The 17,525-nt window shown below is 50.8% G+C and overlaps 1 protein-coding gene across 1 annotated transcript in view; it reads left to right on the top strand.

The window, feature by feature from the left end:
• The first annotated feature begins 105 nt into the window (after positions 1-105).
• The window catches only part of ZNF775 (zinc finger protein 775), a 32,070-nt gene continuing 14,650 nt past the window's right edge, over positions 106-17,525 (top strand). Inside the window, exons 1-3 of the mRNA XM_011966624.1 lie at positions 106-183; positions 8,536-8,615; positions 16,955-17,525. Of these exons, the coding sequence (XP_011822014.1) occupies positions 8,585-8,615; positions 16,955-17,525 (602 nt within the window). The 5' untranslated portion in view covers positions 106-183; positions 8,536-8,584. The remainder of the gene's footprint in view (positions 184-8,535; positions 8,616-16,954) is intronic.

The following is a 17,525-nucleotide window of genomic DNA, read 5'->3' as shown; positions in this document are numbered from 1 at the left end:
CCGGGTCATCTGAGCGGCACAGCCAATGGGGTGGCTGGGTGGCCCCGGGGATGGCCAGGCCCGCCAGCCAATCAGACACCCGTACCCGCCCCGCCTGCCCCGGGAATGGCCAGGGCCGGGAGCCCGGTGCCCAAGTCGCCCTCGGGGTGGCAGTTCCCGTTAACCTTAGCCACAAAGTCAAAGGTATTTATTTCCCCGTCGCCTCCCTCCGAGTCCCTCTGCATTTCGGGCGGGGAGGGGCGGTGCGAGGGATGGACCAGCGCCCGGCCCCGCTCCTCCTGTGCTGCCTCCGCCCGGCTCGGGCTGGGGCGGAGTGATGGGGCGGGGACCTGGGGTGCCCCGAGCCCCGCGCGTCCTCCGAGCCCGCGCGTCCCCCGAGCCCCGGGTCTCAAGCGTTTCCCCTGCCCCCACACAGCCGAGGGGAAAGGGGCGCGGCCGAGGGTGGGGAGGGCCCCAGGCCAGGGCAGCGAGGTCGGGAGGGAGGCTAGTGAGGACGGAGGGAGGACGCGGTGGCGAGTAGAGGGGTCGCCCGCGGGCGGCCCCTCCTGGGCTGTCCCGTTGTTCCGAGTTCCCGGTTCCTGTCCGTCTCCCTGATAGATCAGCTTCTGGGGGCGGGAACCCCAGCGCTCGCTGCAGAGTGACAGACACATAGTAGGTTCTCAATAAATGTGTGATTAAACGAGCGGGGATAAGGATTGGGGTGGAGATAAGTGAGAGGGAAGCACCGCAGAAGTTGGAAGGGTGTGGTGTCGGGTGTGGCGGAGAACTCCTCTCCAGGAAGATGGGCACAGCAGCCGCGAATTCGGTGGGGTGGGTGCGGGCATCCCCTCTGTGAAGAACGTTGAGGATATCTATCTACATGTGGAAGGTGTGGAGATGGGGCCTCCTTCAGCCTTTTGAGCAAGATGATCTGAACTGGGGCTGGGTGTGGTCAGAGCCCCAGGGGCTGGAGGCCGACGACAGTCCAAGGCTTCACAGCCAACTGTTCCCATGTTCATCTGTAAAATGAAGAGATTAGATGGCGGTTGTCTCCTTTCAGGCTGAAGGTTTCATGCTTCCTTGCTTCAAATCTGTTTTGTACTGAAATTTCTTTAAGTGTTCCCTTGTGACAGTTTTTATTAATGGATTACTGTGTGTGGGGCCTGTACTGGGTGCAGGGGAGAGAGAAGGACCCTGTGTTAAGATGCATGTAGTCTTGTGCAGACTAACAAAATATTGATGACGATGATGATTCCATGTAGATGGTCCTGGGTGCACAGGTTAAACAGAGAAGGGGCTCCTGGCTGAGCCTGGTGTGTCCAAAAAGGCTTCCTGGTCAAAGCGATCCCTAATCTGGACTGGGAAGGGGAGAATTGAGCAAGGGCCTTCCAACGTTGGTCACAGGGTGCGAGGACATGGTGAGTTCAAGAGCCACGAGAGCATGGGGCATGTCGGGGTGCAATGGGGAAAGATGAGCAGAGTTGAATTCTCAGTTCCCCCTTATCTGAGGTGTGTGTGCCAGCAAGTCCGTTTGGTGGGGATCTGGGTTTCTGAAAAACAACTCAAGGACATACTCTAAGATGTTACCTTTAGTTTGTATAGGCAACCACACGTCTCGTGTGGTCGAACTTCCTTGCTGTTGTTTTAGCTACAATTACCTTATCAGGTTGCACATTTACTTCTCAGGACCAGCTAGGTGCCTGGAATTTCCCTGGAAAGAACTCAAGATTTTCCTTTATTTTCATGATTGGAGGGCGCAGCAGGTGCCTGAAGGGGTCCCTGCTCCATCTCACTTTCGTTTTCCAAGGTCCTTTGGATGCAGCAAGGGATGGAAACGTGTGTATTAATTAAAATGTGACACCTGTTCAGAGACTGTTAGCAGCTGGGTTTGTCCTCGACCTTCAGCTCAGATCCAGGCCCTGACAGGTTCCTGAGTATTAGACTTGGGGCGGAGGAATGTTAAGTGCGGCTCTCGCCTCTGAAGGGAGGTGGCTGAGGAGGAGGGGGCAGGGCTGTGGGGCAGGGGAGGTGTGGGTGGGACAGTTCCAGCAAGGGTGTTTACCTCTGGCCGGTGAAGGAAGTCTTGGAAGGAGGTACCTCAGGATCATGGCTGGGGTTGAATTGGGGACCTCTGGGAGGTGGGCAGGCAGAGTGGATAAGGCAAGTGACCTGGCTGCATGCAGATCAGGTCTCCTGGGAATGTTGACAGGAGCAAACTAAAGCCATGAAACCTGGCTGGCTGTTCATACCCTGAGGTACAGTTCTTATAACCCTGAATGGGGAGCGGGTGATGGCAACAGCAATGACCTAAATCGAATTTGTCTTGCACCTTGGGAATGTCTCTGAGAGTCCTCTCACACTGTTCGCATCCCGCCGTCCCTCCCCCCACCGCCCCTGCCCCACTCAATATAACAATTCTATACCACGAGCAAGTGTTATTTCCATTTTTAGGTGGGGAAACTGAGGCCCAGAGAAGGAAAGTGGTTTGCCTGGGATCACGTGGCTAACCAGAAGCAAACCCAATCTCAGTCCCTGTCTGGAGCTTTTCAATGGCCTTTTCCACTATGGCCTGCTCTTTGGGTGGGATGGCGGCCTGCCCTTTCCCCTGGCTCCCCTCCTCTGTTCCCTCCCCAGATTGAGGACTGGGGTGTTGGAGAGACTGAGGTCTGGAGATGGTGGAGTAGAAAGAGGGGAAGGGTCAGGGTTGGGAGAGTGGTCACAGTGGGGGTGGCCTTGTGCTGAGTGGGATCCGGGAAGTTGGACAGGAGCAGGGTGGGTCATGGTGGGTGGGACAGGGGAGTTGTGGTGGGAGGCTGATGCTGGATGTGGGGATGGAGGCCTCCAGGTGGGGGAGGGGATGCCCACCTGGTTTGGGCTGGGACCTCTGGGAGGGGCATGCAGAACTGCCCTGGTAAGTGGAGGGCTTTACAGACAGTGCCACAATCACAGCCGTGGCAAACCCTCTTCCTCCTGCGGGGTGGAGTGTGGAGGCTCCTGTGTGGCGCTGGGGGCCTCTGAGATTCCCAAGTGGCTGGAAGGAGTAATGGCTTAGGAAGAGTGAGCAGCAGCGGGGGCAGTGGCAGAGAGGCTTGTACAGACACTGCCCGGTGCATCCAGCTCAGGCTTGCTGCCCTGTGGTACTCCTCCCAAACTCAGAGAGCAGGTATTTCCATTCACCCATGCCATCAGGAACCTGAGCTCAAAGCCCTACAATGACTGGCCAGGGACTAGCAGCGGCTCAGTGATGGGTGGGCTGGGACTTGGGACTCCTGACTAAGACATGGGGTCCTGAGGGGAGAAACCAGGAAGGGTGGCCTTGAGAAGGCCATCCCTGCCAGCCTCAGGCAGTGGGCTTCGAGGGGGAGACTAGGCCTGAGGAGCCAGCCAGGTGGCGGCTCAGGTCACCCAAAGCTGACTGAAGGGGAGAGGACCCGTTGCATCGCCTTGGGCCAGAGCCCACAGGCCAGGCCCTGGAGGATCTCAGGCTGCACCAGGCTTGCTGGACACAGGCTCATTGTCTCTAGGGCTTTCTGTCTTGCTGTAACGCCTCTCCAGCCAGCTGCAGCTCCTGCTGACCTATCCCACCCGGCACAGGTCATCCAATGGTGACTCGCGGCCTAGCCTCCTGGCTCGATGAGGGTATGTTGCTTCTGTTTCTACCTCTCTGAGTTCTTTCCCTTGGAGCAAGTGGGCGTGATAGGATGGCCATGGGTGTACAAGGATGCTTGTGTCATGGGTGACTTTGCATTTCTGTGTTTGTAGGTGTGCTGTGCAATGATTGGTGCTGACCTGGTTCACAGGGGCATATTTGTGTGTCTGTGGATCTGTAGGTGTGTCTGTGACTTTAAAAAAATATCTCACATTCTCTATTTGCATAGACAGTTTTGCAGGTGTTCTCATGTAGTTTTGTGTCTTTGAACTTTTGTTTACTTAGCTGTATTTAGATATGATTGTATCTGGGTATGTTTGTGTGTGGTTTACATCAGTTTCTCATGTCCCTATGGTCATATATTTAAATTAAAACCATCTGCTGTTAACTGAAATCAGGCAGAGAATACCATTGCCTGGTCCTGAGGGATTTCTTGATAGTGACAGAAGACTGGAGCCTGAGGAGCCACCTCTGGAGTCCTCCATTGTTTCATTCACTCATTCTTACATTCATTGAATACACATTACACACCTTCTACATGTGAGGGGATGTGCAGGCATGGGAGCAAGCCCCCGTTCCCTGGGGCTGACTTGAGTGAGGGGGTCTCACAGGGAGAGAGAACTAGGTGAGGACATAGCAGGAATGGGCTGGGGGAGAGGGCAGGGAGGCTCTGGGGACCAGGTGGAGTTGGGAAGGACGAGGCCGTAGAAGGGGGCAGCATGGGCAGGGAGCCATTGGCTGGGCATGGGCTGGGACTGGGGAGGCCAGTTTCTGTGGAGGTCTCCTACAGAAGACCAGCTGAACAGTGCCCAGCAAGTGAGGACCTGCTGGGACCTCAGGGCTGAGAAGGGCCTGATACTGGGCCTTTGGCTGGGGTTTGGGGAGCTGCCCCCACCCACCAAAGCCTTAGCGCCTGGTGGTGGATCCTGCTCCCGCTCCACTGGCAGCAGATGATACCTGCGGCATGGTCTGCTTCTGACTGCCTGACCTGGGGCGCTGAGGCTGTGAGAGCTGTGCTGGGCTGGTGGGAGGTTCCAGGGGCAGCGATGGGGACGACCTTGCCTCTTTCTGGCCTGTGGCCTTTCTCCTCCCCCAGCTGCTGTCTGGCCTCCCCGCCCCCAAGTCTCTGCCACAACCAAAGCTCCTTTGTTGCCTCCCCCTGCCCCGGGCCTCTCCACCTGCTGCTAGCTCAATCCCCTCTTTGTGTGGTTGGTCCTCAGTTGTCATGGCAGCTGGGCCCAGGCTGAGGCCTGCCCACTGTCGGGCTCTTACTGAACTGCAGCCTGACCCGGTGCAGGGAGGGCCGGGCCAGAGCCAGGTGTGGGAAGGGGGCCCCTGTGTGTCCTGCTCCCCTCAGAGCCCGAGGGGCAGCAGAGAAGACAGGTGGTCCGGTAGGGGTCCAGGGTCCCTTGTGCGATAGACGAAGCGGCCTTCCAAGACTCGGTGTGGGCACTGGTGGCAGATGGCGCGTCTGGCCCTTGACGCCTGTCTTCCAGCCGGGGGTCTCTGCTGGGCAGCCTGCTCACCTGGCTCCTGGGTGTCTCCAGGTGGCCGAGGACGTGTCAGGATGGTGGGTTAGGAGGGGCCCGCCATGCGCAGAGCAGAGCGAAAGGCAGAATAGGAGAGAAGCTTAGGGTGGAGACATGTGGTGTCTGGCCAGCCTAGAATGTGTCACATGGAGCGCTTTCCTGGATTTTGTCTGTAGGACACCTGCTGTGCTGTTTCCCAGACATAGCCCACCTGAGCACACAGGTAGAGGCGGGTCCCCAAAGACTTGGCCTCCCCTCATTCCTGTCTTCTGTTTCCCCCTTGAATTTCTCACTTCTTCCTCTTGGGTCCTCTTCCTTCTGTCTCCACTTCTGTTCTTATGTAAGCCACAAGCTGCTTCCCCTCGAGCCCTGGTATGGCCCGAGGCAGAGGCACTGAGGCTTGAGGCAGCTGCTCTGGGAGGTCCTGGACAGTGGAAGGCCTGCTACTACCCGGAGTGGCTGTTAGGTCCTAATACCTCTTGGGAGGCAGGGTGGGTGAAGGAGGACTGTCTTTGATTTGCCTTGGAGGTCTCACTCTGTGTAGACCCAGGCCCATCCTTCTGTCCTCCTGAATTTCTGGCCTGGGCTCTGCCCTCCTCAGTCTGAGTTCCCCTTACCAAGGTGGCTTCTCTGTCCACTAGCCCCTTTGTGCCTCTTTAGGTGGATGTTAAGTCCATTTGGTGAGAGGTTTCCCAAGATGTGGCATGCAGAAGCTCACAGAGTGGCCCCGAGGGAGGAGGGTGGCATGGGAGGGAGGAGCCCCCAGCACCCATCAGAGCCCCACCAGGGGCCCCTCCAGCCCCCTTCCCCACTGCTCACCTTTTCCCTGCACCACAAGCAGGTTCGAGTGTCGGTAAGAAACCATAGTAGGCATGCTTACAGACCCCTGTAGGGGAAATAGAAGTGAAAACAAAATCGCTTGCAAACCCAGAAAAGCTCTTTGCAAAAGTAGAAGAGAAAAACAGTTTTTAAAAGATTGAATGTGCATGAAACCAGAATGTGGCGCGCACCACAGACAATCCCCTGAGTGACTGCAAAGACGGGAGCTCTCAGCCTGCATATAGCCAGCGCGCGCGGCCCGTTACAGACATGTTCCGAGGTAAACAGCCACCAGCCCTCCAGCAAGAGGACTGGACATTACCATTTGTCACACGCAGGTCATCCTAAATTCACGTGGTAATTGGAGTGACCATCTGTGTTAGCTAATTGCCTTTACCCACAGCAAAAATAAAGTTCTCATATTTTTATGACAGGAGATAGGTTTGTGATTTGGAGCCAGGCGCCTGCTGAAGTTAGGCTCTACCCTCCCATGGAGACTGGGAGGCAGGGGTAGTGTCTTCCTTGATCTTTAAATTTCAAAGAAGTGGCCCCCAGGACCTTGGGAAAGACAGTCCTGGGTTGTAATGTTGGCAGAAGGCTTATTTAGCTTTTTTTTTGAGACAGAGTCTCACTCTGTCACAATCACGGCTCACTGCAACCTCTGCCTCCTGAGTTCAAACAATTTTCCTGACTCAGCTTCCCGAGTAGCTGGGATTACAGGCGTGTGCCACTATGCCCGGCTAAGTTTTATATTTTTAATAGAGACAGGGTTTCCCCACGTTGGCCAGGCTTGTCTCAAACTCCTGACCTCAGGTGATCTACCCACCTCAGCCTCCCAAAGTGCTAGGTTTACAGGCATGAACCACCGCGCCCAGCCTTATTTAACTTTTAAAAAGATTTATTTCTACTTGAGGAGCATTTACTGCAAAAATAAAAAATAAAAAAAAAAATCACATACATCTCAAAAAGACAGAGATAGAGCTTATTAATTAGAAGTTTCTAAACTGCTCTTGAAAAAGGGGGTGTCTCTTCCTCTCTTTGTACGAGGGAAAATGACTTCCTGCATTTTCTAGATTCATATTCACCCCTCCCCCCATGTCTCTTGTCAGGGTCCAGATCCCCAGTCTGGGTGTGTGCTCCCCAGTGTCTGGGCTCTGAAGGGGACCTGGGAGAGGTAGGCTGGGTCTCTGCGAGGCTCTTGGGGCCTGGGTGGGTGTTTCTGTGAGGGTGGCCGAACCAGGGTGCCTGGGAGGAAGGGCTGACTGAAATCTGGAAGAGCCCCTCCCTTGAGGCAGCAGGAAGGATGAGCTGCGCATCTCCGTGGGGCAGCCACGTCTTTGCTCTGCTAGGGGGTACAGGCGCACGGGACCACATCCCTGTCCTTAGGAGAGGCGCGCCCCCAGCGAGGAGGAGATGAGTCTTCAGGCTGCACAGCTCCTGGCCAGGTGGAGCAGCACATTCCTGCCACCTGCGTTTGTTACAGGCCCTCTGTGTGCCCTCTGCTCTGGGCCCTGAGGATCCGGTGGCAAGCATGAAGAGCTCCTGGCCTTGGTGTGGTGGGGAACAGACAAGTTAAGATCACTTCAGGTGGCAAAAATGTTAGAGAGCAAACGGGAAGTGGAGTTAGGCTGGTGACTGTATATAGAAGCGCCAGGGGCCGGCACGGTGGCTCACGCCTGTAATCCCAGCACTTTGGTAGGCCGAGGTGGGTGGATCACAAGGTCAGGAGTTCGAGACCGGCCTGGCCAATATGGTGAAACCCCATCTCTACTAAAAATACAAAAAATTAGCTGGGCGTGGTGGCGGGCGCCTGTCGTCCCAGCTACTTGGGAGGCTGAGGCAGGAGAATGGTGTGAACCTGGGAGGCGGAGCTTGCAGTGAGCCGAGATCTTGCCACTGCACTGCAGCCTGGGAGACAGAGCAAGACTCCATCTCAAAAAAAACAAAACAAAAAAAGGATGAATCCTAGATCAGCGAACTGGGCGTGGGCTTTGCAATGCCCAGTTGACCGTGTGTGTTCTTGTATGGAGACGGCTGGCCCTGAAGCTCCCCAGAGGGGTTTGTGCTAGAACATGGATGAGGACTTTGAAAGAGGGGGCTGGTGACTGAGGAAACATGTAGGGCCGTTCTGCCTTCCAGGTGCATTCCTCGTGGTCAGTTGCAGACATATCTCTAACCTTACTCCAGGCTCCTGCTTCTCAGGTATGGCGTCCATCACACGCTGCCCTGCGGATGTTGAGGGTGTGGGCTCTGGTGTGGGTGTTAGAAGACCTGGGATTTTGTCCAGCTCTGCCGTTCATCACCTCCATGACTCTGGGCACATCAGGGGTCCTTCATGGTCTCAGTTCCCTCTTTCGTAAAATGGGAATTAGGGCTCTTTTACTTTCTCAGCAGGTATGCGTACAATGAAAGAGCCCCTGCCCACGTCGAATGTGGCTATGGATAGAAAAGCTCTTTGGAAAAGAGAGTGCTTTATGGGATGGGAGGGGGGCTGGGTACCCTGAGTTCTGTCCTTGTCCCACAGGCCCATTCTCTTTCTTCTGCTTCTCTTTCTGACAGATGACAGGAAAGGGACACAGCCGGTGTTGATGCTGGGAGGCCTCCAGGGATGGAGGGTGGCCTGGCTGGTGACCGCACAGGTAAGAGAGAATAGAGAGGAGGCAGGGGAGCCAGGGTCTCCTCCGCTGAGGTCGCGTGCCCTTATCTTTTCTGAAGCCAGGCGCAAGCCAACGCCCTCAGCCAGTAGCTAGTACATCCCATTGATGCAGAATTTGAGGGTGGGGACCAGGGCTTGGACAGCCATGTCAAAGAATGGAACAATGACAGAGGCTATGGGAGCTCAAAAAATGACAAAGCCTGGTCCATTAACTTGCCTGGCAAGGGGACACATGTGCACCCATGCCTTGTAGAAATTGAGGTGTTATTTACGTGCTAGAACAGGGATTTGTGGGGTTATACTAATTAGGCATGGAAAGCTGGCAGTCTAGGTAGGACAGTTGGAACAAAGCTGTGGCTCATCAGTCAGGACAGTGTCTTCAGTTCAGTCCATTTATGCTTCCTGGAGGTCACTCAGAGTTCAGGGTCCTTATCGGCTAAGCCGCTTAGAGCTGGTTGTGATGAAATACATGCTGCCAGTGGAAAATTTCCCCGCACAGTCACGTGCTTTTGACTGGAGCCCCTGCCCAGCATCCCTGTGCCTGAGGTGGAGCAGCCCCTGGCGTCTGTGAGTAGCACTTGCAGCCCTTTCTGGCATGCCCGGTCGCATGTGGTGTGTGGCCTGGCTGCAGTGGCGTGTGGCCCGGCTGCAGAAGGGCTCTAGGCCCCTCAGCAGGGTTGAGTCGAGAGCACGCCGGGCACCCTTGGGAGCCCTGCCCTTCGGCACAGTGTGACTCGGGTTTCTTTACCTCCCTCTCCACTCCCGGGGAATTGCCCCATAGACCTCAGGGCCTCTGCCTCATTGCCCCTGTGGGAAGAACCGCCTCCCCTCCCAGGAATATCATGTCAGGAGACCCAAGACTGAGACAAAAATCAGGCAGTGGGGTAAAGGAGAAACGTGGCCGCAAGTGCAAAGCGTGGCAGTGTGGTATGTGGACACAGACCCTCAGGGAGCCTCGCCATGTACCTGTGTGCCTGTCTGAGGAGCCAGGTGCGTGACGGGAGCACCCTAGCTGCATGTGTGTTTTGGAAATTCCAGTGGACCTTAGAGCGCAGCGTGTTATGGAAGGCTCTTTCCCTACACAGACTCATACATGGGATCCTGAGTCACTGTGAGGTTGCTTTGGTTGATGTGAGCTGTGGAGTCAGCCGGGGCCCTCTCTCCTCTCTATGGCAGCTTCTGGGGAACCCTGTGGTTTTAGGGAAGAGTTTGGAAAACACTAGCCTAGACTGCTGGAGACACGGAGGCGTGTGGGGACTGGCCTCTGGCCAGACTGAGGGAACCACTCATTTGGAGGACCCTGTTTTTCAGACAATTGACAGCTTACCCCTTTTAAGCAACTTTTAATTTTTATTTGTGTGTGTGTGTGTTTTATTGTGGCAAAATATGCATGATATTCACCATTGTAACCATTTTTAAGTGTACGGTTCAGTGGCATCAGTACATTCAGTGTTTAGCCTTCACCGCCATCTATTTCCAGAACATTTTCATCACCTGGGAAACTGTACTCATTAAGCAATAATCTGTGCTTTGCACCTTTTAATTTTATCGGAACCATTAAAACCTAAAACATGATTCTTTTCATGATGACTGAGGAGCGGTGCCATTATTTCAGGACTCTCCACGGGCAGGCCAGTGGTCTGCGCTCTTCATATGGATACCTGAACCCTCGGGAGTGTGTCTGGGGCTGCTGGAGCCCCAGCACACTCCACCTCAGCTCCAGGGCCTCCAGGGATGCTGCTGGGCTTAGCACCTCACCCAACCCAGTCATTTACGTCTGCCAGGGGTCCTTTGGCAGGTGGATGTGACGGCACTGTCCTGGCATCCTGGGGCTTTCTGGCCCGCAGTCATCTTTCTGGCTGGAGAGGGCTGAGGGGGAACCGGCCATCAGCCACCTGATGGACACAGCACAACCACCGGTCTCAGATTGGTGTAACTCATCCTGGATCATCCCTGTGTGCATTTGTAGAGACATATGGTTTAATTTTTTATGAATTCAATCAGATGATTCATATGGTTTTTCAACTTGTTTTTTGCTTTCTCTTAAAATGTTTTGAGAATCTTTTCATATTGGCATACATAGTTCTTTTCCATTCTTTTTAGTCGATGCATAGTATTCCATATTATGAAGGGAACTATTTTTTAGGATAATTAAGTTATTTTTCATTGTTTGCTAATTACAAAGAACACTTCAGTGAGTATTCCTGGACATTCCTCTTTACACTCGTATGTCAGTATTTCTTAGGTGAACACGTGGGATGGAATTGCTGGCTGGAAAGGGCCAGAAGGCTCTCCACACTTCTAATTTTAATAAACACTGTCAGATTGTCCTCTACAAATTCTGCCCCAGTTTATGCTCTCAGATTACCTATGTGTATACTAGTTCTTCTGTGTAGTGCCCACGCATATTGTAAAGTAGAGGTATTATTGATTTTTTAAATTTTTGTTGGTATGAGGGGTTGAAAGATGCTACACTTTTAGTTTGCATTTTGTTGATGACTAGTGGGGTTGAACTTCTTTTTTTTTTTTTTTTTTTTGAGACGGAGTCTCGCTCTGTCACCCAGGCTGGATTGCAGTGGCCGGATCTCAGCTCACTGCAAGCTCCGCCTCCCCGGGTTCACGCCATTCTCCTGCCTCAGCCTCCTGAGTAGCTGGGACTACAGGCGCCTGCCACTTTGCCCGGCTAGTTTTTTTTGTATTTTTTTAAGTAGAGACTGGGTTTCACTGTGTTAGCCAGGATGGTCTCGATCTCCTGACCTCGTGATCCACCCGTCTCAGCCTCCCAAAGTGCTGGGATTACAGGCTTGAGCCACCGCGCCCGGCCCAGAACTTCTTTTTATCATGTATAGGAGTCTGTTTTATAGTCTGGATACTAAGCATTTGTTCTATATCTGCACATATTTTTTCCTGGACTTGCACTGTCCAGCACATGGCCTAGCCATATAGAACTCTTCTAGTTTAAGTTTAGGTTTAAATCAACTTAAGTACGGCCAGGCGCGGTGGCTCACGCCTGAAATCCCAGCACTTTGGGAGGCCGAGTTGGGTGGATCACCTGAGGTCAGGAGTTTGAGACCACCCTGGCCAACATGGTGAAACCCCATCTCTACTAAAAATACAAAAATTAGCTGGGCATGGTGGCGGGCGCGTGTAATCCCAGCTACTTGGGAGGCTGAGGCAGGAGAATCGCTTGAACCTCAGAAATAGAGGCTGCAGTGAGCCAAGATCGTGCCATTCACTCTAGCCTGGGTGACTAAGGGAAACTCTGTCTCAAAAATAAATAAATAAATATTAATTAATTAACTTAAATACAATTAAAAATGTCATTTCTTAATTGCACTAGTCACATTTCAAGTGCTCAGTAAACATATGTGGCTTAAGAGCTCAGATGTAAACTGTTTCCACTATTGCAGAAGGTTCTATGGGAAAATGCTGCTCTAAATTCCCATTTCTTTTTTCTTCTTCTTTTTTTTGAGATAGAGTTTTTGCTTTTGTTGCCCAGGCTGGAGTGCGGTGGTGCGATATCATCTCACTGCAACCTCTGCCTCCCTGGTTCAAGTGATTTTCCTGCCTAAGCCTCCTGAGTAGCTGGGATTGCAGGCACGCACCACCACACCCAGCTAATTTTTTTGGATTTTTAGTAGAAACGGGGTTTCACCATGTTGGCCAGGCTGGTCTTGAACTCCTGACCTCAGGTGATTCTCCCGCCTCAGCCTCCCAAATTGTTGGGATTAGTGGCGTGAACCACTGCATCTGGCCAAAATTCCCATTTCTGTCGGACTTATGTTTATGGTATCTTTTGTCATACAGATGTTTTAAATTTAGTTTTTATCTTTTGTATCCTGTTTAAGAAGGCTTTTAATTATCTCTGGATTCTAAGCAAATTCTCCCAATTCTTCTAATACTTCCATTTTCTTTTTTAAGCTGGCACTTAAGTCCATCTGGAACTGCTTTTTATAAACAATCTGCACTGCAAATCTAACTTAAATATTTTCCCCAAAGAGAGGGTTGGTTCTAAGTCAATGAATAGCCTTTTTCCATTGACTTGGAATGTCTCTTGTATCATGTATCAAATGGTTCTGTTCCATTGGCCTATTTATCTATGATGTGTACTGTACATTATTGTAATGATTATATTTAGCATTTTTACTTCTATTTTTTGTGGATGAGAATCTGACTTGCAGCCTTAAGTCACCAAGCCCACCATGGAACAGCCATGCCAGTAACAATAACAACGGTGTCAGTCAAGAGTTGGGTTTTATTTTCTTTTTTTCCCAAATGGATCTCTCTCTCTCTCTCTCTCTCTCTCTGTCGCTCCCTCGCTCGCTCACTCTCTCTCTCTCGCAGTACAGTGGCACGATCAGGGCTCACTGCAGCCTCAGCCTCCTGGACTCAAGCAGTCCTCCCACCTCAGCCTCCAGAGTAGCTGGGACTACAGGTGTGCACCACCACACCCAGCTAATTTAATAAATTTTTTATATAGACAGGTGTTACTATGTTGCCTAGGCTGGTCTTCAACTCCTGCACTTAGGCAATCCTCTTGCCTTAGCCTCCCAAAGTGCTGGGGTTACAGGCAAAAGCCACTGTGTCTAACCTAGACTTTATATTTTAGAGCAGTTTTAGCTTTACAGAAAAATTGTGAAGAAAGTAGAGTTCTCCTATACCTTAGCTCCAGTTTCTCCTATTATTCACATTTTGCATTCGTGTGGTACATTTATTATAAGTGATGAACCAATATAGATACATTTTTATTACCTGAAGTCTATAATTGACAGTAGGGTTCTCTCGATCTTGTACCTTACATGGGTTTTGACAAAGGCATAATGTCCTGTATCACTATTAGAGCATCATACAGAATATTTCACTGCCCTCCAAGTCCCCTGTGCTCTACCTGTTCATCTCTCCCTACCCTCCAACCCCGGGCTGCCACTGGTTTTTCAATTCTCTCTGTAGTTTTGCCCTTTCCAGAATGTCATATATTTGGAGTCATACAGTGTGTAGCCTTTTACGTTGGTGTCTTTCACCTAGAAGTTTGCATGTAGGGTACCTCCATGGCTTTTTTGACTTCATAGCTTATTTCTTTTTATTGTTGACGAATATTCCATCATGCGGAGTTATCCATTCACCCATTGAAGGACATTGTGGTTACTGCCAAGTTCTGGCAGTTAGGAATAAAGCTATAAAAATCCATGTGTAGTTTTTTGTATGGACAGAGGTTTTCAGCTCTTTTGGGTAAATACCTAGGAAAGCGACTGCTGGATTGGATGGTATTTAGCTTTGTAAGAAGCTGCTGAACTGCCTTCCAGAGTGGTGGCAGCACTTCGCATTTCCACCAGGAAGGAACGAGCCCCTGTTGCTGCTCAGCCTCACTGTGTGCACATGCCAGTGATCTGGATTCTAGCCACTCTCATTTATTTTATTTTATTTTTATTTTTTTTGAGACAGAGTTTTGCTCTTGTTGCCCAGGCTGTAGAGCAATGGTGTGATCTCAGCTTGCTGCCGGGTTCAAGTGATTCTCCTGCCTCAGCCTTCTGAGTAGCTGGGATTACAGGTGCCTGCCACCACCCCTGGCTAATTTTTTGTATTTTTAGTAGAGATGGGGTTTCACCATGTTGGCCAGGCTGGTCTTGAATTCCTGACCTCAGGTGATCCACCCACCTCGGCCTCCCAAAGTGCTGGGATTACACACATGAGCCACCGTGCCCAGCCATTCATTCTATTCTATTCAATTCTAGCCATTCATACGTGTAGGGTGGTAGCATTTTTGCTTTTAATGTCATATAAGCCAAAGTCGTCTTTGTTCATTTTTAGGATTTTCTGGGCAATTTGTATAGATGATAAATGTTACAATTTACTTAAATCGGATTACGCTGAATTTAAACATTATTTCAGAGTGAAGAACATCTTAGCTCCTCATCTAAGAATATGATATATTGCTCCTTTCATTTAGTTTTCTTCATCTCTTTAGTAAAGTTTAAAAGTTTTCTTTATATAAGTTTTGCATGTTTATTAGGTATATTCCTAGTTGCTTGTGTTGCCATTTTTTAAAAAGTGATTTTTGTATGGTTTTGTACCAGGCAATCTTGCTGAACTCTTATTTCTATTTCTCAGTGGATTCCCTTGCACATTCCAGGTTGTTAATAATCATAAGCAAATGGCAGTTTCCTCTCCTTTCCAGTGTTGATGCATTTCTCTTTGTTTTCCCCTCTGCCTTGGCTAGTTCCTCAAGGACAGCCAACTGATTTCAGGGATGGTGAGCATTGCATTTTGTTGCTAACTGTAATTGGCTTCTAATCTTTTGCCTTTGGTTATAATGTTTGCTGTAATTTCTAGAGTACATTCTTTGATTCTTTGTCAACTTAGTTTCCTCTATTCTTAGTTTGCTAGGAGCTTTCTTCTCTCTCTCTCTCTCTCTCTCTGTCTGTCTGTCTCTCTCTCCCTCCCTCCATCTCCTCCCCTCCTCCCTCCCTCTCATCTTCCTCCTCCTCTACCTTCTCCCTCCTCCAAACCTTCCCTCCAGAAATAATGTTCAATTTTATCGTATGACTTTTTCACATCTATTGGGAGTTTTTTCACTTTCAATAAGGTAATGTTATAAATTATATTGGGCCATGTTTGCTTTCCTGGGGAAAATCTCAGCAGGGTTAGGGTATGTTATTATTTTAATACCACTGAACTTGCTTTGCTAATGTTTGTGTCTCTGTTCAAAGAATGATAAACCTTTTGCCCACCTCCATTCTTGTCTTGGGTTGATACTGGAGTTATGCTCACCTTGTAGATTTCTCTTTCCCTTTGCTCCTATTCATTGTAGTAGTTTATATAAGGTGTACATGGTCCTTCCCTTGAGGCTTTAGCAGCACCTGTTTATACAGTTACAGAGCCTGTTACCCATTTTTGAGGTAGACTGAGATGTTCTTCTCAGGCTCTTTTAGTCGTTTATGTCATCAGATTTTCCACCTACTCTTGGGTCAGTTTTAATTTACGTTTTCTTGCAAAATCTTCTATTTTATATAGATTTTCAAATTTATTTATATAAAGTCCATATATAGTATTTGGGGATTTTCAGAATCCTTTTTGCAGCTACATGTCCCTTATCTATAATCTGTTTTTATCTTTATTAATGCTGTTCTTCTACCTCCTTTGGGGTTATTTTGTTGTCTTTGTAACATTGACATCTGTTTAAAGATTTTTCTCTTTTCTTTGTTCACAGCTGTTTTATTCCACCTACTTTTTATTACATGTAAACCTTTTTGGAAAGGTGCGTAGATCACAAGCTCTATAAATTCTTATACAGCACACATTCCTCTGTAACTAGCACCCACATCAATGGAGAACATTGCCAGAACCTCAGAGCCCATGCTGCCTTCCACCCACAGTGCCCTCTGTAATAGGGCATTATCCTGACTTCTAACTCTTGGTTTCATTTTGCCGGCTTCTCCTCTTCACATAAATGGAATCACACAGTAAGCATTCTTTAGTGTCTGTGGCAAACGGTTTCCTTATGGCTTCTTATTCTGAGCTAGGAAAACAAACTGCCTCTGTAGACTTGTGTATGGCCCAAGATGTGGGCTGGGAGCAGTGGGTGTGGGACCCTCGAGAGCAAAGTGGATTAGGTTTAGCACAAAGGCAAGGCGACACCTCTTTTGGATGCTGAGGTCTTTCTTTCTGGCCTACTTTCTTGTTCTTGGTTTTGTTGAAGGAAGATGAATTGCCAGACAGCCAAGGTCCCAGCAGGTGAAGTGTTCCCCCACCATGGCTTCTGCCTTGGAGCAGGGGCCCCGCCGGTATAGACGGTGATGCAGTGACCCAGGGTTTGATCTCCCTGACCACTGAGGACTGGGCATGCCTTTGCTTAGAAAGCTTCCAGCACATGGATCCTCTTAGAAAAATAATGGTATGTTTTGCAGCTTGGCCACTTTCTCCTTGCCCCTTGGGTCAGCAGATTTTACTGGATTGGTTTCTTTAACCTTCTCTGCATCTCCTGGGCCTCAGGGTGGAGAAGGTAGAGCAGCCAGCGTCTCAGGGATCCTGTGACCTGGGCACCCGAGTAATTCATTTATGATTCCTTTCTTGTATTTTTCTCCTTCACTCCTTTCTATATCTTAAACCTGCCCTTGTCCTTTCTGCCTTCCTTACTCTTTTTTCTTCTCTTGCCCCTGTTTTCTTCTGTTCGTTTTAAAATCTTTCCCTTCTGCCTTTTCTCGTGCTCTCTTTTCAGCCCTTCTCTGCCTTCCCACACCCCTTCCCTCTTGCTCCTTCTCTCCATCCCACCTAGCGGAGCAGCAGTGACCTTTCTCCCTCCTCTCTCCTGCTTGCCTCTGGCAGGAGCTGGGTTGGTGATGAAGGTCAAGCAGGAGAAGCCGGAGCGGCTGCTGCAGATACTGGCACCGCAGGTCATGCTTGCGGAGAAGGACAAGGAGAACATCTTCCAGCAGCACCCGGGCCTCCCGCCACGCCAGACCATGGGGCGGCCTCGAGCCCTGGGGGGACAGGAGGAGTCTGGGAGTCCAAGGTGGGCCCCTCCCACTGAGCATGATGCGGGGCTGGCAGGCCGGGCTCCCGGGTCAGCCTCCGGTCCCCTGAGCCCCTCGCTTTCCGCCGGCGAGGGTCACTTTGTGTGCCTGGACTGCGGGAAGAGGTTCAGCTGGTGGTCGTCCCTGAAAATCCACCAGCGCACCCACACCGGGGAGAAGCCGTACCTCTGCGGCAAGTGTGGCAAGAGCTTCAGCCAGAAGCCGAACCTGGCGCGCCACCAGCGGCACCACACTGGTGAGCGACCCTTCTGCTGCCCCGAGTGCGCGCGGCGCTTCAGCCAGAAGCAGCACCTGCTGAAGCACCAGAAGACCCACTCCCGGCCCGCCACCCACTCGTGCCCCGAGTGCGAGCGTTGCTTCCG

Source organism: Mandrillus leucophaeus, unplaced genomic scaffold (assembly GCF_000951045.1).
Source record: "Mandrillus leucophaeus isolate KB7577 unplaced genomic scaffold, Mleu.le_1.0 Scaffold767, whole genome shotgun sequence".
Classification (NCBI taxonomy): domain Eukaryota; kingdom Metazoa; phylum Chordata; class Mammalia; order Primates; family Cercopithecidae; genus Mandrillus; species Mandrillus leucophaeus.
The sequence above is the reverse complement of the archived record's forward strand: the minus strand, read 5'-3'. Positions and strand labels throughout refer to the sequence as shown.